At 46.6% G+C, this 18,946-nt stretch overlaps 1 protein-coding gene and 1 pseudogene across 2 annotated transcripts; one reads left to right on the plus strand and one right to left on the minus strand.

The window, feature by feature from the left end:
* Positions 1 to 94: 94 nt before the first annotated feature.
* LOC308616048 (mediator of RNA polymerase II transcription subunit 28-like) lies at positions 95 to 672 on the plus strand (annotated as a pseudogene). Its single transcript has one exon. The product of its transcript is annotated as a mediator of RNA polymerase II transcription subunit 28-like (transcript).
* Positions 673 to 3,262: 2,590 nt separating this feature from the next.
* F12 (coagulation factor XII) lies at positions 3,263 to 18,902 on the minus strand (the record flags this gene model as incomplete). Its single annotated transcript, XM_081233716.1, is given in 21 exon segments — positions 3,263 to 3,430; positions 3,522 to 3,568; positions 3,571 to 3,652; positions 3,656 to 3,684; positions 4,248 to 4,397; positions 4,493 to 4,604; positions 4,810 to 4,941; positions 4,945 to 5,114; positions 5,196 to 5,425; positions 5,511 to 5,587; positions 5,591 to 5,682; positions 5,829 to 5,933; positions 6,096 to 6,227; positions 6,367 to 6,477; positions 6,762 to 6,795; positions 6,798 to 6,834; positions 7,546 to 7,552; positions 7,555 to 7,644; positions 15,913 to 15,970; positions 16,340 to 16,488; positions 18,258 to 18,902. Coding segments are annotated over 20 exon segments (1,920 nt in total). The 5' UTR covers positions 16,397 to 16,488; positions 18,258 to 18,902.
* Between the last annotated feature and the right edge of the window lie 44 nt (positions 18,903 to 18,946).

Below are 18,946 nucleotides of genomic sequence, written 5' to 3' on the forward strand. Positions count from 1 at the left end.
TAATGTTAAGTACTTCTAACCATGGTTCTCAACCTCCGCTGCAGATAGAATCACCTGGGGAGGTTTTAAAACAAATGGCTAGGCCATTTTAGAAATGGTGGCTCCGCTCGGAGGCTTGTTCTCCGGGCAGCCACCTGGACCCCTGCCACGCCCGCCGGGGCTCTTGGGCTAGGCTTCGCTTCTTCAGGCCATACCAGGCATTCCGAGAACAACTAACAGTACCTTGGTGGACGAGTAGGAGTCATTGTTCAAGACTTGCTTTGCTTCTCTGGTGAGTCAGGATTATGTCAATGGTACAGATCAGGAAGAAATTCGAACTGGTGTTGATCAGTGTATCCAGAAATTTCTAGATATTGTGAGACAGACAGAATGTTTTTTCCTCCAAAAAAGATTGCAGTTATCTGTCCAGAAACCAGAGCAAGTTATCAAAGAGGATGTCTCGGAACTGAGGAACGAATTACAGCGGAAGGATGCTCTGGTCCAGAAGCACTTAACAAAACTGAGACATTGGCAGCAGGTGCTGGAGGACATCAACAGGCAGCACAAAAAGCCAGCCAACATCCCTCAGGGTTCCCTGGCCTACCTCAAACAGGCATCTGCAAATACCCCTTCACCGATGAAGCAAACCTGAGGAAAAGCCACCTGAACACGAGCTGGTGGCTGAGTCAGCCCAGACAGTTTTGTCAAACATCACTTCTTGTAGACATGCCATTTTGGGAGAACTCTTTGCCAGAGCATATGATTTTAGTTTTGTGCTCTCATCTAAAATTTCCCCCCATTTTTATAAGTGTTATTTCTGGAGTACTTTATAAAATGCTTATTGCTTTGGTAAACGAAGTATATTGTCTTTAGCAAAGTTTAAGACTGTTAGTGTGATGCCATTTACAGATTCCTTTTTCTGTTTTTGGTTTTTGCTGCTTGTTATTATTTTTATTTTTGAATGAGTGTTAATCTCTCTGTTTCCAGTTTTAGATTATTTTGTATGATCTGAGGGGAAAAGCTTGTATGATCTGATCTGCATATCAAAGGATGAGGATTTCGGTTGTAGACCTTTTATGATAATTTACCCATCAGTGGCAGTATATAAAAATATATAAATTTGCTGTTTTTCAAGACTTTGAACTACCTCAAGAAGAGGAGTCTAATGCAACAATGTAACACTTCCAGAACCTCAGAGTGAGGATATTTTGTAAATAGGTTGGAAGAGGATTATATCGTAGGTTAGCGTAGTAACTGTTATTGTACTGCAGTAACCTAGTGCTATAGGAATCCAGTAGTATCCTTAAGTTAATTTTGACTTTTATTTGGGGTAAGTTTATATTTTGTGTAGTGTTTATTTACTTTTGGGGGTGGTAGGAACAGTGATATGGTAGTGATATTCATTTCTGCAATAATCAGTTTAAGTAACAGAGCGAACCCTGCTCTCAATAGGGGCATAGGTGATGTATGAGGGTTAAAGTTTGCTGTGATCATCTCTGAGTTTTGAGTTTTGTTTGTTTGTTCTGCTATTTGGAGCAGATTTTTCCATTAATGAATTTCTTGCTAATGGGTGGTGTTGATTCCAAGGGACTGGGGCCTCGAGGTGGGAGGTTGGCTGCAGGGTGCATGGGAGACTCGGTGTTTGGGAAGATATTTTACCCTCTGCCAGTCACACAGGCCACCTCAGATTCTCTGTTGAACCGCTGTTGAGAAATACAAACCAGCATTGTGCCTGGTCTGCTGTTGAGAAATACAGACCGGCATTGTGCCTGGTCTCCTTGGATGAGGATTTCCTTTCTCTGTCGTTCACATTCCCTCATTAGATTACACCCCTTCTCTCTCACCAAGTGCTGCACTGTCTCTTGAACAGGCAGTAATTCTGTGACTCGGTGTCTTGGCTCGCTTTTTCTCCAGCCTTGAAAGCCCTCCCCCACCCACCTTGACATCCACTCAAGTTCCCCTCTGGCCTGGATGCCACCTGGTCTCTGCAGCCTCCAAAGGCCCTCTCCATCGTATCCACAGGACACAGGACTTGTCTCTTCTGCCAGCCTTGCTTGGTTCTCCCTCTGGAGTTAGTGATCTGTCTCCTTGTTCCTCATGAGAAGTAGGCATTATTCCCCTCTGAATATACAGGGACCATTTATTATCTTTTATACATAATAACTTAGTACTTATTTTTGTTTGTGTATGTGTGTGTATGGTACACAGCCGGAGGCCAACGAATTCCCTCATTCAGAGTATATAGTTAAACAAAGCTTTAAAAAGTTGTTTTTAATCACATTATCTGATGTCAAGGTTGTTAACCTGGTCATCTCATGCCAATCAGAAGCTCTGATTGGCAGCTTTAGATTTCTTGATTAAAAACCTAACTAGGGCTTCCCTGGTGGTGCAGTGGTTGAGAGTCCGCCTGCCCATGCAGCGGACACGGGTTCGTGCCCCGGTCTGGGAGGATCCCACATGCCACGGAGCGGCTGGGCCCGTGAGCCATGGCCGCTGAGCCTGAGCGTCCGGAGCCTGTGCTCCGCAACGGGAGAGGCCACAACAGTGAGAGGCCCGCGTACCGCAAAAAAAAAAAAAACCTAACCAAATTGATTACATTTTAGGCATTCTTTCAGTAATGAAGAGGTTCTTAGTGAAAAGTTCAGGAACTATTCTATTTGGTGTTTAGTAAAAATATTTTGAATTAATGTGTGTACCAGTTATTGTCATTTCTTTATTAACTTCAAAAGTTTTCTGCCAAATAAACATTTCACTTTTTTCTGTTTGTAAAAAAACAAAACAAAACAAATGGCTACCCACCCACCCCCCTACCCTAGAAATATTGATTTAATTGACCTGAGGTGGATGTTGGGCATAGGTTCAAAAAGCTCCCCATGGTGATTCTGATGTACAGTCGAGGTTGAGAACTCCTGTTCTATAAACTTAAAATATTAGTTTCATACTTGTGGAGTCACCTTGCACAGGTTTGGTACACAGTGTGGCTTAGTAAATGTCAGCTGGACATGAATCTAAACCTTGCATCAGATCTCAATAGATTCTGTTCTCTGAAGGGGTGTGGAGAAGTTGAGCACGGGTATACTATCTTGGCATCTCCTGACGGGACCCCTGAAGAGCTGTGCCTTTCAAGCATCTTCAAAAGCGCTTTACTGATTTCTATGCCATGCCTGGCGCCGGGCTGGCAGTGCTGGGGGGAATGGGACACATTCCTTGCTATCCATGATCACGCCTCAGCCACACTTCCATTCCAGAATTGCCCAGGAGGGAAAGGCGAGTTCCGGGGCGGTCAGGAAGCAGTGTGCGCCCGGATCCAGGCTAGGTAGTTGGCCACGTCGGTGTGTACACCCGGCATGTGGCGGTCGCCGCAACCTGAACCCCAGCTGACGATGCCTCGCAGGATGAGCTGGCCCTCTGCGGTCTCATCCTCACACACCAGAGGGCCTCTGGAGTTACCCTGGGTCGGGAACACGCGGCTCACCGCCCTTGGCTTGGGGCCTGCACTTGACCAGGTGGGAGGAGGGCGCCAAGCGGGTCCAAGGGCTCACCTGGCACGCGTCAGTGCCACCCTCGAGGAAGCCAGCGCAGAGCATGCGGGGAGGGGGGTGGTGTGTGTGAAGGCGGCTCCGTGCACGTCGGGGGCGGAGCAGCGCTCCGGACGGATGAGCGGCACCTGAGTCTACTGCAGGAAGCTGTAATATTCCCCTGACCCTGCGAACCGAGAGCGCCTTCCTCACACCCCTCCCGACGCCTCTCCGCCCAGGCCACGGACCTGGCTGCGCCAGGCTCTTCCAAACCCGCTAATCTCCTGCCTTCCTCGCAACAAGCCCGAGAGGGAGTGAGTTGCCTTTAACACTATTTCATAGACGAGAAAACTGAGGCCAGAGAGGAGAGGTGATGTGAATGAATCAGGAGGAAGCAGGACTGCTTCGGAACCCCACCCCCACTTCCCATCCAGTGTCTCAAAACCTTGGTCCCCATCCAGCCCACCTGCTGCTCCAGCGCAGGCCAGCGTCCCAGTAGCCCTTGCAGCCCTGTGCCCAGAGGGAATCAAGAGAAAGTGCGATTCTCCCGGTACGCCTCAGATTTGGGAACGCCCCCCAACAGTGAATACCAAGCTCTTGGAGAAGCAGACTGCAGAGACAAGGGCCCTGCACGTCCTCACAACCCACCAGGTCGGCCCCACTTGTCCCTGGCGTTACCAAACCTGCGGGCTTCTCTTGCCTACTCCGGTGGCCAGAGGTCTCCCTCCCGCCCCCAGCGGTTCTGCCTACCTTCTAACTGGTGACCCCAGCCGGCCACTTCGCAGAGCGCGGCTTCGGATTCGGCCGGGCGGGCGGCGCTACTCGGCAGGCACACTGGCTGAACGAAAGGCGACGGGTGCGCGCAGCAGCCTTCAGCGCTCTCCTGCAGGCGCACCAGAGCTAACCCAAGCGGGGAGGAGCATGAGACCGGGACGCTAGGACTTCGAGCCCTGCCCACCCTTTCCCCTGATCCCCGCTGGGGCGCCCCCAGGCACCCAGGTCGTGCCGGTAGGTGATAGGCGAGAAGGCCTCGTGCAGGGGGTAGGCGCGCACGGCCAGCGTCTGGCACTGCTCGCAGCTCTGGTTATGGCGGTCCTGGCCGAGCACCTTCGGCGCAAGTCTGGGGGCAGGGTCGGGAAAAGCAAGCGCGCTCAGAGCCGGCCACAGGCATCCTGCGGGAGCCCCCTCTTTCCGAGCCCCTTCTTGGGTTTCAGCTTCCTCCTGGGGAGCTCTGAAAAGGAGAAGGGGGAAAGGTGGGCGGGGACGCGTAGAGGTAGGGCACGTGTTCGGGTGTCGCGCGGAAGCTGGGCACAGAGGAGAGAGGAGCTAGGGATCCCGGGCCGGGAGCTGAGCGCTCAGGCACTCGCCGGTTCTGCAGGCAGTGAGTCGCGGTCAGCACCCAACAGGGGGCGAGGAGGCTGCCGGTGCAGAAATTTTGGCCCTGCTACAGCGCGGCGATGTAGGGATGAGCCCCGGGGAGCGCCACCAGTCCCCCGACGACGCGGCTCAGCGAGGACAGCAGTTTGTGGAGCCACTGTCCACAGCCCGCCGGGCCCGCGCTGGGCAGGGGAGTCCGCTCCTCGGGCGGCGAGCACCAGCCTGTGGGAGAAGCCCAGGCTGAGGGTCGGGAGACCCACCATCAGTTGGAATGTAGCTCGTCCCGTGCTTTCTCTGCTCGGATTCTTAACCTTTCCCAACTAGCTGAGGTCAGGGGTCGAAGCGGGGTCTGGGTCGTGGACTGAGGTTTCTGCAAAGCCGAAAGTGAGGGCAAACGGAAGTACTGGTGCCCAGATGAGATCCGGATCGGAGGAGGGATTTGGGGCGCCGCCGGGGCTGGGGCCTGGCACCGTGCCAGGCGGCAATAATTCCAGCTGAGTCGTTCGCCTCTCCGAACAAAGTACCACGGGCGGGTGTCGTTGTCCTGGTTCCTGCAACCACGGGGTGGAGGTGGTTGAGAAGCCCTAGAGGGCCCCGGGGCGGAAAGAGACGCCCAGCCCTGCCCCACCCGCGCACCGGCAGAAGGCGTGGTCGCCCAGTCTCCCGTTCAGCGCTTGCTCTGCGGTCACATTCCAGTAGGTGGCCTCGGAGGCTCACGGCTGACAGGGTGCACCCCAGAGCTTAGTCCGGGCCACGCCGCGGTAGCTGAGCCCGCGGTCGCGGTCGTCGTAGCAGTTCGCCTTGAGGTCTGGGGAGAGGGAAGGCTCCCTACAGCTAGGGTATGGAATGGTCTCCTGCCGTCCTCTCACCCACTTCTCCACTCTCCCTCCTCCCTCTCTGCAAGCCCTTCCCACGTGGGGGCGGGGCTTCTGCTTCCCAGACACCCTAACTCACCCACTTGGCACAAGCGTCCAGCGTAGGCCGTGGGGCAACGGCACAGGCGGTGGCCCTCCGCCTGTAGGCAGCTGCCCCCATTGAGACATGGGCTGGTACGGCAGACTGGGAGAAGGAACATGTTGAGCCACCCCTAGGCTCAAAGACCCCCTCCCGCCCCCACCCAGAGAGCTCCCTCTTACGTTGGCACACCACCTGGCCTCCTGCCAGCCTTTCTTTCCCACCTTCTGCCCTCCTCCCTGGCCAGCTCCCCACCGATCTACTCACCCTGGCTGGCCAGTGGCTTACACTGGGCATTCGGACCCTTGCACTGGCACCTGGCTACATCTGCCAGCTCAAGCCTATGCCATATTTCATTCTCCTGGAAGAACCAAAGAAGCTGGGGCTCAAAGCACTTCTCTGGGGACAAAGGGGTAGGGTAGTCTCAGGAGAGTGTGGGACCATGCCAAATCTCTGGGAATCCACAGGACCTCTTCAGTAGGCCCGTGGCTGCCCCTGTTCCCCAGCAGCCCCTCCCCTGGCCTCAGTATCTCCTTACCTCTCTGGCAGTGCTTCCCAGTGAAGTGATCTGGACAGATGCAGTGTGGGCTCTTTGGCATGTTCACACAGGTCCCTCCTTTCTGGCAGGGGTTGTGTTTGCTGCAGTGATCTGAGAGATGAACACAGGGGGAGAAAGAGTGGGGAGCCTGAATCAAACAGATGGGGCCAAGTCCCTACCCAAACCTGCTTGTCTTTTGACCTTGGCCCTCCAAATTTCCAAGCCTTAGTTTACCCATCTGAAAAAATGGGGCTACCCCCTCTTAGAACTTCTCCCTCTGGGAGGGAAGGAGATAGGTGGGCCCAGAGTCCCATATGTTTTAGATCTGATGATACCCAGGAGAGTAGCTAGGGTCGGGGAGAGGGCCCTGGGCCACCCCAAAGGTTGTGTGGCACCTTTCACTTTCTTTGGCTCCAGGCAGTATGCCCACATCGCTGATCCTTCTTGAAGTTGGGGGTGGTAGCACACCTGTAGACAGAGATAAGGCTTAAGACATGGAAGTGACCCAAGTGCCCATGAACGGATGATTGGTTTAAGAAGATGTGGTATATACACAATGGAATATTACTCAGCCATTAAAAAAAGAATGAAATATTGCCATTTGCAGTAACATGGGTGGACCTAGGAAATACCATACTAAGTGAAGTAAGTCAGATGGAGAAAGACAAATATTATGTGATAGCATTTATATGTGGAATCTAAACAATAACACAAATGAATCTATGTAAAAACTAGAAACAGACTTACAGACATAGAAAACAAACTTACAGTTACAAAAGGGGAAAGCGGGGGTGGGGGTGATAAATTAGGAATATGAGATTAACAGATACACACTACTATACATAAAATAGATAAGCAACAAGGATTTACTGTATAATACAGGGAACTATATTCAATATCTTGCAATAACATATAATGGAAAATAATCTGAAAAAATATATACATAACTGAATCATTTTGCTGTACACCTGAAACCAACACAACATTGTAAATCAACTATACTTCAATAAATAAAAAAAGAAAGAAAGAAAGAGATGAAGCTTCCTAGCTCTGCCCAAGGGGCTGGGCTGCCCTTCCCTATCACAGCCCCTTCTCTCCAAGCAGGGTTCCTTGGACAGAAGGATGGGCAGAGTCCACCTCCCCCAGACCCCTGCTCCAACCCTTCCGGCGTAGTCTTACCAGGGTTGGGGCCGGGCCAGCCTCTGTGGAGACATTTGTGATACAGCTGCCGGTGGTACTGGAAGGGGAAGTGGCAGGGCTCCCCGGTAACAGTGAGAACTGCAGGGGTAACACACTCCTTAATGACTTTCCCCGTGCCCCACTGCCCGGGTACCACCCCTCAGAGACTGGTTGGAAAAAGGTTAGACCTTTGAAAAGATCATTGTGCCTTCAAGACCACATCCTGCTTAAGAGTTGGGTTTCTGGAGTCAGTTGGTGGCCTCCTGACTCCACCAACTACTAACTGCATGACTTTAGACAAGTCTGCAGCCTCCAGGCCTAGAAGAGTGCTTGCTACAAAGTAGGCACTTAATAAATACTTGCTGAATGTTGAAGTCACTTGACCACTCTGAGCCTTAGTTTTCTCATCTGTTAAAAATGGCAAAAATCATACATAGTACAGATGAAGGGTTTCAGTTTTGCACGATGCAAAGAATTCTGGAGATAGATGGTGGTAATGATTGCACAACAATGTGAGTGTACTTAATATCACTGAACTGTACACTTAAAAATGGATGAGACAGGGATTCCCTGGTGGCGCAGTGGATAGGAATCCACCTGCCAATGCCCGGGACACGGGTTCAAGCCCTGGTCCGGGAAGATCCTACACGCCACAGAGCAGCTAAGCCTGTGCGCCACAACTACTGAGCCTGCGCTCTACAGCCCGTGAGCCACAACTACCGAAGCACACATGCCTAGAGCCCGTGCTCCGCAACAAGAGAAGCCACCACAATGAGAAGCCTGCGCACCGCAACGAAGAGTAGCCCCCACTCGCGGTAACTAGAGATAAACCCCGCGCGCAGCAACAAAGACCCAACTCAGACATAAATAAATAAATAAATAAATAAATTTATTTTTTTTAAAAACCCAGCACGTCAGTATGGTCCTATTTCTGTAAAAATATATTTACATATGCATAAAAAATAAATCTAGAATGAAATCTCCAAAATTTGTAACAGTGGTTTTTGGAAGATAGTGGATTATGGGTGACTTTTCCTTCTTTTCTATTTCCGTAATTTATAAAGTTTTTACAATAAAAATATTGCTATTGTAATTTTTAAAAATAGTACAATTGAGCCTCATTCAGATTCTGTATTTGCTTATCTGCACTTCTTGCTAAAATTTATCTGTAACCCCAAACCAATAATCAAGGTGCTTTCACTGTCATTTGTGGACATGCACAGAGTGGTGAAAAATTTGAGTCACCCGAAGTGCACATTCCCAGCTGAGGTCAAACAAGGTGATGCTCTGCTTCTTGTTTCAACTCCTACTGTAAACAAGTGTCTTTTTTTTTTTAATTTTTAAATTGTATTTACTTTTTTATACAGCAGGTTCTCATAAGTCATCCATTTTATACGTATTAGGGTATATATGTCAATCCCAATCTCCCAGTTCATCACACCACCCCACCCCTGCCACTTTCCCCCCTTGTTGTCCATACATCTGTTCTCTACAACTGTGTCTCAATTTCTGCCCTGCAAACCGGTTCATCTGTACCATTTTTCTAGGTTCCACATATATGCGTTAATATACGATATTTGTTTTTCTCTTTCTGACTTACTTCACTCTGTATGACAGACTCTAGATCCATCCACGTCTCAACAAATGACCCAATTTCGTTCCTTTTATGGCTGAGTAATATTCCATTGTTTATATGTACCACATCACATCTTTACCCATTTGTCTGTCGATGGACATTTAGTTTGCTTCCATGTCCGGGCTATTGTAAATAGTGCTGCAATGAACATTGGGGTGCATGTGTCTTTTTGAATTATGGTTTTCTCTGGGTATATGCCCAGTAGCGGGATTGCTGGGTCATATGGCAATTCTATTTTCAGTTTGTTAAGGAACCTCCATACTGTTCTCCATAGTGGCTGTATCAATTTACATTCCCACCAACAGTGCAAAAGGGTTCCCTTTTCTCCACACCCTCTCCAGCATTTGTTGTTTGTAGATTTTCTGATGATGCCCATCCTAACCGGTGGGAGGTGATACCTCATTGTAGTTTTGATTTGCATTCCTCTAATAATTAGTGCTGTTGAGCAGCTTTTCATGTGCTTCTTGGCCATCTGTATGTCTTCTTTGGAGAGATGTATATTTAGGTCTTCTGCCCATTTTTCGATTGGGTTGTTTGTTTTTTTAATATTGAGCTCCATGAGCTGTTTATATATTTTGGAGATTAATCCTTTGTCCATTGATTCGTTTGCAAATATTTTCTCCCATTCTGAGGATTGTCTTTTTGTCTTGTTTGTAGTTTCCTTTGCTGTGCAAAAGCTTTGTAGTTTCATTAGGTCCCATTTGTTTATTTTTGTTTTTATTTCCATTACTCTAGGAGGTGGATCAAAAAAGATCTTGCTGTGATTTATGTCAAACAGTGTTCTTCCTATGTTTTCCTCTAAGAGTTTTATAGTGTCCAGTCTTACATTTAGGTCTCTAATCCATTTTGAGTTTATTTTTGTGATGGTGTTAGGTAGTGTTCTAATTTCATTCTTTTACATGTAGCTGTCCAGTTTTCCCAGCACCACTTACTGAAGAGACTGCCTTTTCTCCATTGTATATCCTTGCCTCTGTTGTCAAATATACGGTGACCATATGTGCATGGGTTTATCTCTGGGCTTTCTATCCTGTTCCATTGATCTATATTTCTGTTTTTGTGCCAGTACCATATTGTCTTGATTACTGTAGCTTTGTAGTATAGTCTGAAGTCAGGGAGTCTGATTCCTCCAGCTCCGTTTTTTTCCCTCAAGGCTGTTTGGCTATTCGGATCTTCTGTGTCTCCATACAAATTTTAAGATTATTTGTTCTACTTCTGTAAAAAATGCCATTGGTAATTTGATAGGGATTGCATCGAATCTGTAGATTGCTTTGGGTAGTATAGTCATTTTTCACAATATTGATTCTTCCAATCCAAGAACATGGTATATCTCTCCATCTGTTAGTATCATCTTTAATTTCTTTCATCAGTGTCTTATAGTGTCCTGCATACAGGTCTTTTGTCTCCCGAGGTAGGTTTATTCCTAGGTATTTTATTCTTTTTGTTGCAGTGGTAAATGGGAGTGTTTCCTTAATTTCACTTTCAGATTTTTCATCATTAGTGTATAGGAATGCAAGAGATTTCTGTGCATTAATTTTGTATCCTGCAACTTTACCAAATTCATTGATTAGCTCTAGTCATTTTCTGGTGGCATCTTTAGGATTCTCTATGTATAGTATCATGTCATCTGCAAACAGTGACAGTTTTACTTCTTCTTTTCCAATTTGGATTTCTTTTATTTCTTTTTCTTCTCTGACTGTCATGGCTAGGACTTCCAAAACGATGTTGAATAATAGTGGTGAGAGTGGACATCCTTGCCCTTGCTAGTTCCTGATCTCAGAGGAAATGCTTTCAGTTTTTTACCATTGAGAATGATGTTTGCTATGGGTTTATCATATATGGCCTTTATTATGTTGAGGTAGGTTCCTTCTATGTGCACTTTCTGGAGAGTTTTTATCATAAATGGGTGTTGAATTTTGTCAAAAGCTTTTTCTGCATCTATTGAGATGATCATATGGTTTTTCTTCTTCAATTTGTTAATATGGTGTATCACATTGATTGATTTGTGTATATTGAAGAATCCTTGCATCCCTGGGATAAATCCCACTTGATCATGGTGTATGATCCTTTTAATGTGTTGTTGGGTTCTGTTTACTAGTATTTTGTTGAGGATTTTTGCATCTATATTCATGAGTGATATTGGTCTGTAATTTTCTTTTTTTGTAGTGTCCTTGTCTGGTTTTGGTATCAGGGTGATGGTGGCCTCATAGAATGAGTTTGGGAGTGTTCCTTTCTCTGCAATTGTTTGGAAGAGTTTGAGAAGGATGGGTGTTAGCTCTTCTCTAAATGTTTGATAGAATTCACCTGTAAAGCCATCTGGTCCTGCACTTTTGTTTGCTGCAAGATTTTTAATCACAGTTTCAATTTCATTATTTGTGATTGGTCTGTTCATATTTTCTATTTCTTCCTGGTTCAGTCTTGGAAGGCTATACCTTTCTAAGAATTTGTCCATTTCTTCCAGGTTGTCCATTTTATTGGCATAGAGTTGCTTCTAGTAGTCTCTTAGGATGCTTTGTATTTCTGCGGTGTCTGTTGTAACGTCCCCATTTTCATTTCTCATTTTATTGATTTGAGTCCTCTCCCTCTTTTTCTTGATGAGTCTGGCTAATGGTTTATCAATTTTTTTATCTTCTCAAAGAACAAGCTTTTAGTTTTATTGATCTTTGTTATTGTTTTCTTTGTTTCTATTTCATTTATTTCTGCTCTGACCTTTATGATTTCTTTCCTTCTACTAACTTTGGGTTTTGTTTGTTCTTCTTTCTCTAGTTCCTTTAGGTGTAAAGTTAGATTGTTTATTTGAGATGTCTGTTGTTTCTTGAGGCAGAATTGTATTGCTATAAACTTCCCTCTTAGAACTGCTTTTGCTGCATCCCGTAGGTTTTGGATCATTGTGTTTTCATTGTCATTTTTCCCAGTTTTTTTTTTTTTTTGCGGTATGCGGGCCTCTCACTGTTGTGGCCTCTCCCGTTGCATAGCACAGGCTCCGGACACGCAGGCTCAGCGGCCATGGCTCACGGGCTCAGCCGCTCCGTGGCATGTGGGATCTTCCCAGAATGGGGCACGAACCCGTGTCCCCTGCATCGGCAGGCGGACTCTCAACCACTGTGCCACCAGGGAAGCCCTCTAGGTATTTTTTGATTTCCTCTTTGATTTCTTCAGTCATCTCTTGGTTATTTAGTAATGTATTGTTTAGCCTCCATGTGTTTGTGTTTTTTACATTTTTTTCCCTGTTATTGATTTCTAATCTCATAGCATTGTGGTCAGAAAAGATGCTTGATATGAGTTCAATTTTCTGAAATTTACTGTGGCTTGATTTGTGACCCAAGATGTGATCTATCCTGGAGAATGTTCTGTGCGCACTTGAGAAGAAAGTGTAATGTGCTGTTTTTGGATGGAATGTCCTATAAATATCAATTAAATCTATCTGGTCTATTGTGTCATTTAAAGCTTGTGTTTCCTTATTAATTTGCTGTTTGGATGATCTGTCCATTGGTGTAAGTGAAGTGTTAAAGTCCCCCACTATTGTTGTGTTACTGTCGATTTCCTCTTTTATAGCTGTTAGCAGTGGCCTTATGTATTGAGGTGCTCCTATGTTGGGTGCCTATATATTTATAATTGTTATATCTTCTTCTTGGATTGATCCCTTGATCATTATGTAGTGTCCTTCCTTGTCTCTTGTAACATTCTTTTTTTTTGCGGTATGTGGGCCTCTCACTGTTGTGGCCTCTCCCATTGCGGAGCACAGGCTCCGGACGCGCAGTCCCAGCGGCCATGGCTCACGGGCCCAGCCGCTCCATGGCATGTGGGATCTTCCCAGACCGGGGCACGAACCCGTGTCCCCTGCATCGGCAGGCGGACTCTCAACCACTGTGCCACCAGGGAAGCCCCAACATTCTTCATTTTAAAGTCTATTTTATCTGATATGAGTATTGCTACTCCAGCTTTCTTTTGATTTCCATTTGCATGGAATACCTTTTTCCATCCCCTCACCTTCAGTCTGTATGTGCCCCTTGGTCTCACGTGGGTCTCTTGTAGACAGCATATATGTGGGTCTTGTTTTTGTATCCATTCAGCAAGCCTGTGTCTCTTGGTTGGAGCATTTAATCCATTCACGTTTAAGGTAATTATCGATATGTATGTTCCTATTACCACTTTCTTAATTGTTTGGGGTTTGTTTTTGTAGGTCCTTTTCTTCTCTTGTGTCTCCCACTTAGAGAAGTTCCTTTAGCATTTGTTGTACAGCTGGTTTGGTGGTGCTGAATTCTCTTAGCTTTTGCTCGTCTGTAAAGCTTTTGATTTCTCCAATGAATCTGAATGAGATCCTTGCCAGGTAGAATAATCATGGTTGTAGGTTCTTCCCTTTCATCACTTTAAATATGTCATGCAACTCCATTCTGGATTGTAGAGTTTCTGCTGAGAAATCACCTGTTAACTTTATGGGAGTTCCCTTATATGTTATTTGTCGTTTTTCCCTTGCTGCTTTCAATAAATTTTCTTTGTCTTTAATTTTTGCCAAGTTGATTACTATGTGTCTCGGCGTGTTTCTCCTTAGGTTTATCCTGTATGGGACTCTCTGCACTTCCTGGACTTGGGTGGCTATTTCCTTTCCCATGTTAAGGAAGTTTTTGACTATAATCTCTTCAAATATTTCCTTGGGTCCTTTCTCTCTCTCTTCTCCTTCTGGGACCCCTATAATGTGAATGTTGTTGCATTTAATGTTGTCCCAGAGGTCTCTTAGGCTATCTTCATTTCTTTTCATTCTTTTTTCTTTATTCTGTTCCACAGCAGTGAATTCCACCATTCTGTCTTCCAAGCCACTTATCCGTTCTTCTGTCTCAGTTATTCTGCTATTGATTCCTTCTAGTGTATTTTTCATTTCAGTTATTGTATTGTTCATCTCTGTTTGTTTGTTCTTTAATTCTTCTAGATCTTTGTTAAACATTTCTTGCATCTTCTCGATCTTTGCCTCTATTCTTTTTCCGAGGTCCTGGATCATCTTCACTATCATTATCCTGAATTCTTTTTCTGGAAGGTTGCCTATCTTCACTTCACTTAGTTGTTTTTCTGGGGTTTTATCTTGTTCCTTCATCTGGTACATAGCCCTCTGCCTTCTCATCTTGTCTATCTTTCTGTGAATGTGGTTTTTGTTCCACAGGCTGCAGGATTGTAGTTCTTCTTGCTTCTCAACAAGTGTCCTTTTCATGCTCTATTTAGTGCCATGTTTTTCAAATTTTGTGCTTTTGATACATGATTTTGCTGTTGAAAATGGCCCCCAAATAGAGTGCTGAAGTGCTGTCCAGTGTTCTGAAGTGCAAAAGGGCTGTGATGTACATTATGTAGAACACTTGTGGGTTAGATAAGCTTCGTCCAGGCATGAGCTATAGTGCTGCTGGCCATGAATTCAATATCAATGAATCAACAATATATATTAAGTAAGGTGTCTTTAAACAGAATCACACATAAAACAAGGTTATATGTTGACGAAAATGTTGTGACCAGAGCTAACAGGAACCTAACCCTATATTTCCTCTAGGAGCAATGGTTCAGTTTTTGCTAATTCAATGTTCATGGTGACTTTATAGAACATGACTACCACGAATAATGAGAATTGACTCTATCTATTTCAGAGGAGTGTTGCAAAACTTAAATGAGGTCGTGTCTATAAAACACTTACACAGAGTCTGGCACATAGTACATTAGCTGCTATTTTGTTATTAGAGGCCCAGTGACACTTGTGCTGAGGGCCAAATCAGGGACAGGACATTAAAGGAAGACAGAGGGGTCTGAGATGCAAATGGAATGGACACAGAAGAGTAGGACCCTAAGTAGATGATTAGGCAACGGCAGGGCAGCTAGGTTGGGTCAGGCTAGAGGGAGGAGAGCAGTTTGGCTAGGTGTGGAGTGCTGAGGAGAGGAGGTGAGGTACTCAGGATTGCCTCAGTGCCATGCTAAGGGGCTGGGCCTGATCCCATCAGGGCAGGCTTGCCAGGGAAGGCTCAATCTAGTTTACAATTCTAGGTAAATATTTAGTGCCTGGAAGAATAAAGGCAATGGGGAGCTATGGCAGGGGGGAGATGGCAGATATCCACCATCTAAAAGGGAGCTTGATAATGAAAGCCAATATATTTTAAGCATTTACCATGCACCAAACTGTGGGCTGAGTGCCTCACGGGGATTAATGACTCATTTCTCCTTCTCCACAACCCTAAGAGTTTTACCATTACCAGCCTCGTTTTACAGGTGGGGATTTAAGCTTGGAGAAGTCAAGTCATTGGTCCAGAGCCATCCAGCACATAAGTGATGAAGCTGGGATTCAGAGGCATTTGGGTTCCAGAGCCCTGCTCTTGATCCTTCCTTGTCCGTCAAGGGCCCTGGCCTCTGTGTGGCATGACTGATGCCTGTGAGATGTATCGAGGAGAGGAAAGGAAGGGGGAGGCTGGGGAAACCGAGGAACACTGGCAGGTACTGGACCAGACACTCAGTTACAGCCCCAGCCTTGCCCTCAAGGAGCACACAGTTCACTATCACTCTGGATCCCCGGCACCCATGCACATAAGACCTGGCATATAGTAGGCACTCAGGTCTGAATGCCAGCCAGACAACTCGGGATGAGAGTGAAGAGCGCCCAGGATCCTTCCCCTCACCCCAAGGGCCCGAGACTAACAATCTGCATACTCCTTGCCATACTCATCCCTGTTCAAGGGTTTCTCAGGAGGTGGACCCAGGCTACTTACCCACTGTGTGCTCACTCTCTATGAACTTATGCTGCTTGGGGGCTTTCCAAGGTGGAGTCTATGGGAGAGAGAGAAGAAAGCCAGGAATTTTCCCAGAAAGTCGTTGCCTGCCCTGATCCCATACTAGTCCCCAGCTTCCTTTCACAGTCCAGAAATGCAGAGATTTCCTCAGAAGGCCTGGACCCCTCCTTCCTCCTCCCATTGTCTCCTCAAGGTCCCCCTCCCCCCAGTAATGCAGGCTATGTCCTCATATCCACCAGCACTGTCTGTCTTTCTGTCCTCTACTTTGGCCTTATAGGCTTGCCTAGTCTTTCCAAACAGGCCTTCCAATCACCTAGACTAAAAGGTCATGGGCAGAGGCCAAGGTTGTGATAGGGACCCCCCAGGGCCATTCCAGTACAACCCTCCTTGTTCCCACAGCCCTCACCAAAACTGCTGACTCCAGGCTCACCAGCAGGACCCCCAGGAGCAGCAGAGCCCTCATGGCCTCTGTCTGTTGGTCCAACCACTTGCCCAGGAGTCCAGATCAACAGAACTGGTCGGGCTTCCCAGGTGGCGCAGTGGTTGAGAATCCACCTGCCAATGCAGGGGACATGAGTTCGAGCCCTGATCCGGGAAGATCCCACATGCTGCGGAGCAACTAAGCCTGTGTGCCACAACTACTGAGCCTGAGCTCTAGAGCCTGTGAGCCACAACTACTGGAGCCCATGTGCCTGCATGCCTGGAGCCCATGCTCCGCAACAAGAGAAGCCACCACAATGAGAAGCCCATGCACCACAACGAAGAGTAGCCCCCACTTGCCACAACTAGAGAAAACCCGTGCACAGCAACAAGGACCCAATGCAGCCATAAATAAATAAATAAATAAATAATTTTTTTAAAAAAAAGAAAGAACTGGTCAAAGCTCCCTGAGGCCTGGGAAGCAGAGACTGGTCGAGCTGCCCACCTGGGCTGTTTATGGAAAGCCAAGCAGAGAGTTTCCTTGGTGGGCCCCCAAGGATGGGAGAGTTGGGAGCTGGTGGGTGGGAGTAGCATAATAAGGAGTGGGGCTCCTCCTCTCTTTCCCAGATAGTGGAACCGGAAGCAGGAAGAGGGACCATCTTTGTTTTGGGTCCTTTTGGGGATGAGGAGTTTAAAGAGATCCAAGAGAAGCTCCCTACTTTAGGAATCTTAGAGTCCATGGAGAAGTATATTCATTTTCTATTGCTGCCTAAAATTAACCACAAACTTTGCAGCTTAAAGTAATACCCATTAATTAGTTCGTAAATCTGTGGGTCAAAAGTCCAGCACTGCGTGACTCAGTTTTCTGCTCAGGGTCTCACAAAACTGAGATCAAGGCTAAGTTTTCTGGAGGCTCTGGGGAAAAATTCCCTTCCAAGGTCATTCAGGTCATTGGCAGAATTCAGTTCCTTGTGTTTGTAGGACTGAGGTTCCTTTTTCTTTGCAAGCCAGGGGCTGCCCTGAGCTGCTAGAAGCTACCTGCATTTCTTGCCATAGAGCCCCTTCGATTTTCCAAGCCAACAACAGAGAATCTCCCCCATGTTGACTCTCTTACCCTTTGAATTTCTTTTGCCAGGAAGAAAGAACCCTGTCACTTTTAAGGGCTCATCTGATTAGGTCAGGCCCACTAAGGAGAATCTCCCTGTCTTAAGGTCAACTGATTTGGGACCTTACTTACATTTGCAGCATTTTTCTACAGAAGCATCTAGATTAGTGTTTGATTAAATGACTGGGAGAAGGTATGTTTACACCAAGGAACTTGGGGGCCATTTTAGAGTTCTACCTACAAAGAAAGTAAATTATTCCATGGAAAAAATACCAAAAATACTAAACCAAGGGGTGCTAAAATATGCAACTGGAGCACAAAGGAAGGAGATAGGTTGGGCATGTATTATTTTTCCTGCCCAACCGCCATCACCTTGGTTCAGTAAGGACACCCTGATTTTTCCTTTGGGAGCCACTCCTCCTTCATCCGCTCCGTGAGTCCCTAGTGCTGTCCACGCTACCCTCGGTTCTAGGGCTGGGGGTGTGGCCTAGGTCTGGCCAATCAGAGCATGGTATCTCTAGACCACAGCAATTTGTTCAGGGATAAGCTATACGCAAGTTTGGCCAATCAGAGTCAGCCTTGGGACTTTCACCAGAACTTTTATGATAAAGGTACTTTCTTCCCACTGGGGTCCCTAAGAATGCAAGCCTGGAGATGTTGATGGCCATCTCTGTCACTGCCTGCGGAAGGCCTGCCTGAGAATGAAGCATACATATAGGAATAGCAGAGCAAACAGGGAAGGAAGGATGGAGGAATGCTGTAGGAGGCAACCTCCTAGATGGTCCCCATTGATCCTCACCTCCTGGGATTCATGACCTTGCATAGTCTCTTCTAAAACTGATTCAGAGCTGTTCTTTGTGTCCAGTAGAATACGGCAGAAATGACTGTGTTTGACTTCCAAGCCCAGATCATAAAAAGCATTGCAATTTTTGCCTTGGTCTCATGGATCACTCACTCTGGGGGAGGCCAGCTGCCATGCTGTGAGGACACTTAAGCAGTCCTGCAGAGAGGCCCATGAGGGAAGAAAGTAAAGCCTCCTGACAACAGCCAGCACCAACTGGACAGCCATGTGAACGAACCACTTTGGATATGGATACCGCAGCCCCGACCATCTGGCCTGTAACCTCATTAGACACCTCAAGCCCGACCATCCCGCTAAGCTGCTCCTGAATTCTTGAACTTCTGAACTTGAGAAAATGCTAATTGATGTTTGTTGTTTTAAGCCATAAATTTTAGGATGATTTGTTACCCAGCATTTGATAACTAATACAGATAAATTGATTGCTGATTATTTTATTTGAGAACCTGGATCCTAAAACTAGAGATACCCTCAAGAATTCTCAGTTACATGCACCAATTAAAACCAATTTGAATGGGCTTCCATCGCTTTCAAAGAAGTCCTGACTGATACCAAGTAATTTGTGGGAAATGAAGTGAAGACAGAATGCAGCAATTCCTTAATTCTGCTGGAAGAGAGGCAGGCCATGG

This window comes from Mesoplodon bidens (assembly GCF_964165515.1).
Source record: "Mesoplodon bidens genome assembly, chromosome: 4".
Lineage (NCBI taxonomy): Eukaryota > Metazoa > Chordata > Mammalia > Artiodactyla > Ziphiidae > Mesoplodon > Mesoplodon bidens.